The sequence below is a fragment of the Arachis duranensis genome, chromosome 3 (assembly GCF_000817695.3).
Source record: "Arachis duranensis cultivar V14167 chromosome 3, aradu.V14167.gnm2.J7QH, whole genome shotgun sequence".
NCBI classification, from domain to species: domain Eukaryota; kingdom Viridiplantae; phylum Streptophyta; class Magnoliopsida; order Fabales; family Fabaceae; genus Arachis; species Arachis duranensis.
The window spans coordinates 109,547,823-109,558,572 of record NC_029774.3 but is presented as its reverse complement, the minus strand read 5'-3'; the positions used below and the strand labels follow the sequence as shown (position 1 = coordinate 109,558,572).

The 10,750-nt window shown below is 35.2% G+C and overlaps 1 protein-coding gene across 1 annotated transcript; it reads left to right on the top strand.

Annotated features, from left to right (window-relative positions):
• The first annotated feature begins 4,785 nt into the window (after positions 1 to 4,785).
• Positions 4,786 to 9,001, top strand: LOC107480090 (uncharacterized). Its single transcript, XM_016100208.3, has 6 exons — positions 4,786 to 5,247; positions 7,683 to 7,947; positions 8,048 to 8,084; positions 8,177 to 8,282; positions 8,363 to 8,473; positions 8,555 to 9,001. Exons 1-6 carry the CDS (start codon positions 4,936 to 4,938, stop codon positions 8,669 to 8,671), a joined length of 948 nt encoding a protein of 315 aa, XP_015955694.1. The 5' UTR covers positions 4,786 to 4,935; the 3' UTR covers positions 8,672 to 9,001.
• The last annotated feature ends 1,749 nt before the right edge of the window (positions 9,002 to 10,750 follow it).

Genomic DNA, 10,750 nt, shown 5'->3' with positions numbered 1-10,750 from the left:
GTTTACACTGTAAACGAGATAACTTTGCATGTATCTCGTTTAGTCTGTAAAGGAGATACAGTGAGACAAACCTTCATCAACTATACAAGGATGTGTAACCCTTGGCATTCTCCACATACATTTCACTTCTTATTTTGTCCCATTTTTTTCACAAAATAAGGACAACAATGGCCAGTAATAGTGTATACGTAGTTGTGTGTGTTTACCCCAATTGTCGTATGAGAAATGGCGAGAATGGAATGATAATTGAGTGTGAAAATTCGATACTGTTGCGCACTCAGCGTGTAAGTACGTTAATGGAGTTACAAAGGTTGATATCTCACAACCTCGGTGGCACAGAACCGAGGGGGGTCGGTAGCGTGGGATATAGGTTGTTGGCACCCGTGGGTAATGGAGTTTTCCAGTTTCGACTATTTCGGCTTCTAGGGGACAAGCATGTGTGACTCATGTTTGACATCCATGGGAGAATCATGGCGGAACAAGTGATGGAACTTTCCTATGAGGTTGGAAACGGTGGTTGTGGTGGTTCTGTGCAGTCGACATACGTACAGGACGACTGACCTCTCGCACCACTACCTATTCATATCTTCATCCCAGAGGAAGAGGTGGATGTGGGTGAGGAAGAAACTGACAGATTATGTGGCCGATAGTGATTCATCTGAAGGGATTGATGAGGATGAGTTTGTACTAGAAACGCCCAACAAGACTGTGGCACGCCATGTTTTGCCTCCTCCCCTCCCAATTCTGGCACTATCAGATATACCAAGTCACTATCGTACGTTGGACCTGGACGCCAAGCACGAGAGAACTCCATTTTCCAACACAAGAGAAGAGGATTACAACCTAAACAGTCGGATAGAGTTTTGTGTCGGCCATAGATTCAAGTGTCAGGATGCAGTGCTGTAGGGTGTGAAGAACTAGAGTATACGGCGGAATGCTGAGTACCGGGTGCTCGAATAGGACAGATTAAAGTACCATGTGCAATGTCGTCAAGCTGCAAATGGGTGTCCATAGAGTTTCTGTGTTTCCCTTTGAGCGAACGTCGGATACCGGTGAGTTCAAATTTAATTGAGGCGTACTTAGTTATTTATGGTTACCGTATATTAAGTCATTTTAAATGATGGTTGATCCTTGGCTGTTTTATTACGTCAGGGAGGTACGGAGGTCTAGTGGAGCGCACACCTATTTAGAACCCACCATGTCACAAGACTATCGATAGTTAGATGGTAGTATCATCTGTAAGGTCATTCTGCCGATGATACAGTCCAACCCCTCCGTGAGCATTCCTGTCCTACAAGGTGCAGTCCAAGCAAGCTATCACTTCAAACCCTCCTACAGAAAGGTGTGGATGGCAAATCAAAAGGCAATTGTGTAGATCTATAGGAATTGGGAGGAGTCGTACAAGAAGGTGCCAAAACTGCTTCAGGCACTACAAAGTTGTTTCCCCGGAACGATTTGCGAGCTACAAGCCAACCCGTACTACGAGGGGCACCTGCTGGTCCGCAACTGTAGCAAGTTCGATAAAGTATTTTGGGATTTCCCATCATGTATTGAGGCTTCCAAGCATTGCAAGCCATTTGTTTCTGTCGATAGAATGCATCTTTATGGCAGATACAGTGGGGTGTTTCTTATTGCTGTGGCACAAGACGACAACAGTAATATCCTACCTATTTCTTTTTTCATTGTGGAGTTGGAGAGTACCAAGTCATGGTCGTTCTTCCTTAATAATCTGAGACGCCATGTCACCCCACAAGAAGGCCTGCTGGTCATCTCCGACAAATCGCAAGCCATTAAGGCTGCACTCAATGCCGATGATAGCGGTTGGCATTCCTCCAAGGCGTTCCATGCTTACTGTATCAGACACATGGTCGTGAACCTCCCTCATACGCCTACGGCAATTTAATACTCCCCGAGGAATGTGAAGATCGTCCCTCGCCTGGCTGGCAGTGTGCTGTACGTCAGCGGGTAACTCGGCTAGCCTCGGATCCTCTAAAACCTCCTCGCCTGACAGGTGTCTAACTCGGTAAGCCCTACGCCACCAATCATAATACTCACGGGTTGGCTTGGTGTCAAATTGTGCTGAATGGAGATCCTGCGACCAGGATCAAAACGCCTATGCTAGCCCTCGTACCACTCAACATGTCTATCAGGCCACATTACATCCTCACCCCAGTCAGTGGACGTCAAGAACCTGTCACGATAAGCAAAAAAGAAATAACTAACCCTGATGTGATTGAATGAATAACATGTGATAATTATAATAACTAAAATCTTAACTCAAGTAAGCCAACATGAATAAGACATAAGCGATACCTGTCAAGGTTGACTGGGGTGACAGAGACCTGTTGCTTTTAATTGAACTACCGCCTCACCCGGTCAACATGGTGAAACTGCACAATATTGAAGCAGACGAGGAGGAGGACGGACATCCATGTCCCCTACTCATCCTCCTCAATAAACCAGGGAGGGCACAGACGTTGGAGATCAGGGTCGTCGTATGCTCTCCATACAAACTGAGACAACCGTAATAGAACTAATACTTAGCACGTCATAAAAGAAAGTAACATAAACGACTAACATGAAAAAATGGTGGTATTAAACGTGGAACTAAGCTCATCAAATTGTAAACGATTGATCAATACTCTCCATAAAAGGACCCAAGACTCATGCTGATCTCTGCTCTGCTACTGTAGTCCAACCAACCTGAAACCAACAACAAAAGTAAAAGCATTTTGTTATGCACCGAGTCGTAAGAATATACAAAATGATAACCAAATACTAAAATAAATAGTGCTTACCTTGTAGCCATAGGATACATATAGACCCCTTTATCTGGTGGACACCACTGAGAAAATCTCTGGTATATCCAAGATATCAACAGTGGAGTGCAGCCAGCGATGTCGGTGACCCCTCTATGTGCTTCCGAGTACAGGGACTGGTACGTCCAGTCCAGCACGACTGAGCCCTATGAGAAATCCCGAAACTGCCCAAAGTCCTGAAGAAGTGGGAGCCAACGCAGGTGGACTAAGTTGTTCGACTTATCCGTCATCAAATACCCTCCAATCAGTAGCATAACGTAGCACCTGGCGTACTGTCGGAGGGTCTCTAGATCGTTTGTAGGGGGCATCTGCCTGACACGGTCCCGCAGCCAAACCAACTTTAGCGTGAACGACTCCTTCCTCTGAGCCGCCTGCTGTGGAGCCATCGGAGGCATGGCACCCAGCAGTCACTCCACCAATGCCCACATCTCCGTGTGGTACCACTGACCGAAGTCACGGAGGCAACCCTCCAATTGGGTCCCCGTGTGCCCGTAGACTTAGGTGGTACGCTACGTCCTGCAGGGTGATAGTAGCCTCACCCCACGGGAGACGAAACGTATAGGTTTCTGGCTATCACTCTACGAATGCCGTAATCAGGAAATTGTCAAACATGAAATCCATGAGGGGCACCGTGTCACCGAATCTAGTCTCAACCAGATACAAGACGATGGCGTCGGGTGGAAGAAGGGTATGACTCACTCGTCCGGACAGTAGAAGGCGAGGCCTCTAGAGAAAAATATTAAATTTAAATAAATATTTCTTTATAAATTGAAGATATTTATAATTAGAAACATATTTAGATCTTTAATTACATGTTTCCAAGACAAATATTATTATGTTAATTTTATTAATCTTTACTTTCGAAAAACCAAACTATAATACATTAAAAATTATAAATCTCTAATTACAGATTTGACAAACTTATAAGAAATAAAATAGAGTTCTAAACTAATAATTATTTCGTAATAACCTAACACAAGTTAAATAACATAGATAGAGTTCCAAATTTCTACCAGTGACCTATTTCTAGCGCTACAAACTATATCCTAGCTAGTTCTGGATGAATACCCTAACAATGGCTACATACAAAAATCATATGGGATTTGCACAAAATTCAACTCAACAGAACTAATCTCAAAGTCTGCTGCCTCGACGTAATGTGAAGTCTCGTTCAACCTGTTAATATTTACATCGTTCACTGCTCCACGCGCCATGGCAGTATTTCTTGCTAATATGGTCAAGAAGGGGTAAAAGAGAGGAGAAAGTGGTTGAAAATGTTAAACTGGGACCCAATCAAACGTTGTAAACGACTTATATTTATAGCCGTTTTTCAACCTTATCTCGTTTACACTGTAAACAATATACGTACAAAATTATCTCGTTTACAGTGTAAATAAAATAAGCAAATGCCAAGAAGTTTTTGTAATTTTTTTAAAATTTATCATTTTCGTAATTATTGAATTTACTTAATTTATTTAAAACAAAAATCCAAAAAAACTATTAATATTTATAAAAAAAATTACTTTAAAAAAGACTACTAAATATGACAAGGCATCAATGGCTATCATCCCTAAATATGTTAGTGGCTCATTTGCCCATTTGTTGTCAATTCCAAAATTAGGCGCTAGAACTTAAGTCAAATGCCAAACTAAAAGCAGCTCAACATCGAAATATATATCCGATTTTTTCACATTTAATAATAAAATAATGAGACATTATTTTTTATGATGTTAATTAGTATATTTATTTGCATGTATATTAATCTTCTTAATAATATCTATAAGTTGCAGACTTTTGAAACTACTATTTTTTGTTTTTCTTTTTAAATGCTTTAAATCCCAAACTCTAAGTGTTCAAGTGGCAAAGCCAATTGAAAAAAATAAAATAAAATAAGAAAAACATCTTTTCTGAAGCAAAGATCTCTGATTAAGACCTTTCTTGCTATTAAACATTTTAGGTTATGATAAGGAATACAAAATTAATATGGCTTTGATAGGATATCCGCAAAAATAAAAGAAAAAAATAAATTATGGATGTTAGAGAGTGGTTGAACCCTCAGCCCCATATTCATGGAAGTGGAAGCAGCATTAATTGAGTAGCTCAACACCCTTTATATATGTTATGTGTGTGGCATGTATGTTATATCTACCAAGCTGCTACAACACACAAACTAAAGTTAGAAGAGTTTGTAGAAAGGGCTACCTACAAAATCATATCTTTGCATCCTTTACAACAAAACAGAAAGAGAAGAATGGCTTTTTGGAGATCCACAACACTTGAATCCGACAAACACGACTTGAATACCTATGCAAATGCTACAACAACAACAACAGCAACAACGGACAAGGACGCCACTACTACTCATGCTGAGCTCACCAAAATCCCTCTTATGAGAGCCTTCATTGAAACGCACGATCCCTCTTCTATGGTAACCATTCTTTCCACTTTCCTTGCTTGATTTTCTAATTAATTGTTTTTATTTAATTTAGACGGAAGTAGTATTCATGACCAGTTAGTTTGATATGTTTGAACAAACAAGTTGGGAGAAAAAGAAGCCTAAATCTTGTTCACTTGTATTATGGTTTGATTTTTTCTTTCAGTAATATCACAATGCCTTTGTCATTATTCTCTAAGCATATATGAATGGTGGAAATTCAGTGGTCAACAAACACGTAAGTGGATAGAATCTAATAATAAAAGTGAGGATAAAACTCTCCTAGTTAAGTTGTTTAATACATTTCAATCTATTCCATTTTGCTAATTTAAATAATATTTTTCAAATCAAACTAATAGCTTTTTACCCCTTTTTCTTTTACTAGACAATGTTCAAATTATATTTAGATGTGAAGATTAGATGATCGATAATGTTTGTACTCGTGGGCTACAAATTTTATGAGAAATACTTGTACAACAATTTTAGCAAGGACCTAATTTAATTTATGTTTTTTTTTTAATTTTTTCAAAAAAAATATTATTTGTATATTAAAATTAGTCATCAATATATTTATGTATAAATACATGTATGATTTAATTTATTTTTAATGTGTATTAATATTCTAAAATATATTTTATACTGATAATTGATTTTAATAACTGATTTTAGTATACACGTAGTAGTATAGTTTTTTTTTTTTTAATGAGGTTTCTAATATAAGGAATAATTTATTCTTCTAATAGATTTTTTAAACATATATCTAAATATTAAATAAAATAATTAGTTGCTTTTAAGATTTCAAACATTAATCAATTGAATTAATTTTTTATTTAATAATTAGAAGGAAAAAATGTATTATTACCCTACTGTTGTCACATCTATTGAATGCTCTACATACATACATAAATGCTTCCATCATTTGCATGACATTGTCGCTAGATTTTCCTTCTAAAAGCTAAATGCGATGTGATTGATGCTCATCGTAACTTTAATAGTTAACCTTTCTAGTTTCTGGAAGAGTTTATTTTGATACAGTAAAAAATTATGTTTATTTAAGAGTTACTAATATTCTGATATTCATGAGTAAAAAATTATGTTTATTTAAGCTCCCCGCTTGCATGCTCTGGTGTCACTGATCCTCGGATAAAACACATGCTCACCATTTAGGCATTTACAACTTCAATTCCTTCCCTAATCACTTATTTTTTTTTTCCGAGCTAAGAAGATGTCGATTCATTTAAACTGATGAGTTAAATAAATTGATTTGTTTGGCTTGTGTTTACATTTTTATATTTTCAAAAAACTAATATAAAATTATTTGATAATTTTAATTTATTTCCTCAAAAATGTTATTATATATTATATATCTTTATATTAAATGAATTAATTCTAAAAATTTAACTAAAAAAATAATATTATAATAAAAAAGCATTTATGTATTATTTAAAAAAGAATTTATATATTATTAAGTCAAAATGATATGCTTATAAATAAGCCATAATTTAGTCACTTAAAAAAGTCATATTTTTTTTTTATTTGTCTAACTTTACGAACAAACCAAACTGACTTGTATGCAGTTGCCATTTTGACAACTCTATCTACACTGGTCTCTCCCTCTCTAACTAGCTTGCCAGCTTCAACCAATCAAATGCTCCTTAGATTAGTTGGTCTCTCGGTCCATTCAAAACCATCAGAGACAAGTGGTTTTTCCTTCAGTTCCATTGCAAGAATTTTCTGGATTTGAAATTGTGCATAGGAATAATATTTGTGTGTTTTTTATATGCATATATTTATATATAATTTTTATAGTATAATGGATACTTTTTTTATTTTTTTATAAATTATTTTTATAATAAAAAATAATTTAATTTTGATGTATTATATAAAATAATTTTATATATATATTCAATTACTAAATATTTTACACGGTTAATATAAAATATTATTTGCTTCAAGGTTCTAGCCCGGCAGTAAGGACAGCGGTAGCGTCATTAGGGTAGTGCATCTCAGGACCTGCCAGTAAGATTTTGACATGTGTCATAACAACCAACAGAATTTATGAGACCGTCCAATCTGAAATCTAACCATTAAATGTGATTGGAATCTCTCAATGGTCAAAACTGCTATTAAAGAAGAAATAATGCCTTCATATAACTTGAATAGAAATATTTGATAAAAAAATTAATCAAAAATAGTTTAAATTTTGGTTTTAACATTTATTAATATTATTAGAATAAAAATGCATTTTCATAATAAAAGCGATTTGTAGCTTTAACCATACGTACGCATTTGGAAAATGTAATAATCTGATGTAGATGGCCATATAAAATTATTAGCCTTACTTGTAGTTCTTAGGTTAATTAGGTGTGGTGTGAAAGATGAAAAGAATAAATTAATTTGATGGTTGTTATATATGTTGCATGGTGCAGCATGAAGTGGATGATTTGATGATGAGAAGATTTCTGCGTGCTCGTGATTCAGATGTTGACAAGGCTTGTGCAATGCTCCTCAAGTGCTTGAAATGGAGGCGCTCCTTTGTTCCAAATGGTTTCTTTTCTGTGTCAGAGGTTCCCAATGAAATCTCACAGGACAAGGTCTTCGCCCAAGGACATGACAACAGAGGTCGACCAATCGCTGTTATCTTTGGTGCCAGACATTTCCAAAACAAACAGGGTGGTCTCGATGAATTCAAACGTAAGTCTGTTAACTGTTAAGTACCTAGCTATATATAACTCGTTTCAATAATATTTTATTTTTTCCAACTTATTTATTTATAATACAATATATAATACAGGTTTTGTTGTGTATGCATTTGACAAGTTATGTGCCAGGTAATTGCTTTTAATCTTTTATTACAAATAGAATTAGATTCATTGAATGGCCGGATATATAACACTATATATATATATATATATTATTATAGTATGCCAGCTGGGCAAGAAAAATTTGTGGGCATTGCAGAACTTAAGGGATGGGGATACTCTAACAGTGACGTGCGTGGATACATTACCGCTCTAAGCATTTTGCAGGTATGTGTTGTGTTCTATGCATATGTTTTTATGGTTGATATTGGAAGCTTGAACGTTCAAATTAAATATGAATAACGCAGGATTACTACCCTGAAAGATTAGGCAAGTTGTTTATTCTGCACGCACCTTACATATTTATGAAAGTGTGGAAAGTCATTTACCCCTTCATTGACAACAATACCAGGAAAAAGGTGACATTTAATTTAAAACATAAAACTACTGTTAGTGTGTTTCGTATGAGATGGATGTTAAGAGAATGAGTTTGATTGCAGATTGTATTTGTGGAGAACAAGAAGCTGAAATCAACACTGCTAGAAGATATAGAGGAGAGTCAGCTCCCAGAGATATATGGAGGCCAATTGCCATTAGTCCCAATACAAGATAGCTGAATTATTGAATAACAATAATAAAATTGATGACTTTCACATGCAATAAGGAATAAATAAATATTTTACATCATTATTATATGTTATCTCACTGTATCAGTAGGTGCAGGTTTTATGAATAAAGATTGGGGTGTCAATACACTAATCAATCTCAGCAGATTCAATTTGTAATACAAATATTGAATTAAGCAGTACTAGATTGTAGTAATAAAATTAAGATTTGGTACGGCAATAATGGTAGCATGGAGGTGGATAGAAGGGAAGAGTAGAGAAGAGATTATGATTGTTGGGTTGAGACCTGAGACTACAATAATACAGGGGACTTCCTGGTAACACCAAGTACAACTGTACAACTCTTACCTTTTCTGTATTTTGTCTCCACTATGCTCTTTGTTATTCCCCCACTCCTTCATTTTAATTTAAATATATATTAAATATTTAGAAATTATTTATTTTATATTTTTAAATTAAATATTAAATTTTTATTTTTTTGACAAACTAAACACCAAACTTTAAGGACCATTACAATAGCCTCTGTAATTTAGAAATGTTCAACAAATTTAACTACACTCGCAACAAAAAAAGCGTTGATTACTAGCAAATTTACCAGCGAATTTAGCAACACGTGTTATCATCAAATTTATAGACAGATTTATAGGAAAAAATGAAAACTATTTTGTCGTATCAAATTTTTACCGACGAATTTGTTGTTCTGACGATAAAGTCGCTTGTAATAATTGGAAAAAAAATGCAAAACTTGGTGCGGATTAGTAGCCGTAAGATTTATTGGCAGATAAATCCGAGGGTAACTCAATTTAGTATGACGCAGCGTTTTGGTCACCTTTAAAATGTTACCGTCAGATTTATCTATCAGTAAATCCGACGGTAACTAGCCCTAAAATTCAAAGCGCGAACCTCTCCCCCTTTATTCGAATCCCTTTTCTCTACCCTCTCTTCTCCCACTCTCTCTCTCTAACCCTCTTCTCACCGCTCCGTTAGCCCGCCGCCGCCGCTTGTAGCCCTTTCGCCTTCTCCTCTCCGGCTCTCCCCCTCACCAAAACCAGCCCCTTTTTTCATTCTCTCCCTCTCTATTCGTCAGAGCTTCCTCCAGCACTGCCGCGATGTTCCATCAGCAGTGGCTGTCGCAGCTACTGCATCTTCCTCCCCTAGGTTTTTCTTGCTCTGTTCGAAACTAAGGTCCCCTTATCACTCTTTTTCTCTGTTTTAGTTAATTTAGGGTTTAGTTATATGTTAATTTTTAGTTAGTAAGTGGAATTGATTATCATATTTCTGTTTGTTAGATGATTTAGATTAGGATTATGATTTTTCTTATTACTAATTGCTGTTAGTTTATATATAATTCAACATATAGTTATGTTTCTTGAATTTGAATTTGAATTTGTCTGGACTTGATTGATTGATTTTCTGCTGAACTTCTACAATGTGTTGCTGACTGTTGTGTCATTGATACTGATTTATGTGAATTGATGTCGAAAAATACTTGGTTGTGATATTTCTTGTTGTTTGATGCTTTTGCATGCCAAGTGTTCAATTATATGCCTCTAATTTGTGTTTTAGTTGATAATTAGTATTATGCTCAAGTTAGATTTAATTTTTAGTTTTAGCTAGAAGATTTAAGTTGTTAGGATATGTTAGATTTAAAGAATTAAGTTGTACACATTTACTAAGTCAATGTAAGTACATTATTTTTAGAATTATTATAATTCATATGTATAGTTATTGAATAAATCATTTATTTTAAGGCAACAATTAACATTTATTTTTTAAATCTTGGTGAAAGTTAACTTAATTCTCTATATTTTCAAATAAATGTATAATGATTAACGTTACACATAATAATATTTTTTGAGATTTAAATATCAATATATATGATCCTTATAAATGTATACAATAGTAAAAACAAGTTAATATATTCTGCTGGAAATATTATGAATTTAATTGAGTTTTGAATGATGTTGTGGATTGAGGTTGGTTGGATTTGTGGAAATTGTAAAAGTGGATATATATCCAATTTAGAGGAGGTTATGTCAAATTTTTTTAAATAATATAAATATTGAAGGA

What these genes read in the sequence shown, in the direction of transcription:
- LOC107480090 (XM_016100208.3), top strand. Translation starts at nt 4,936, where the DNA reads ATGTTATGTGTGTGGCATGTATGTTATATCTACCAAGCTGCTACAACA. An exon ending in TGGTCTCGATGAATTCAAAC is followed by an intron (nt 7,948 to 8,047) that starts GTAAGTCTGTTA and finishes TATATAATACAG; the next exon opens with GTTTTGTTGTGTATGCATTT. An exon ending in ACAACAATACCAGGAAAAAG is followed by an intron (nt 8,474 to 8,554) that starts GTGACATTTAAT and finishes GTTTGATTGCAG; the next exon opens with ATTGTATTTGTGGAGAACAA.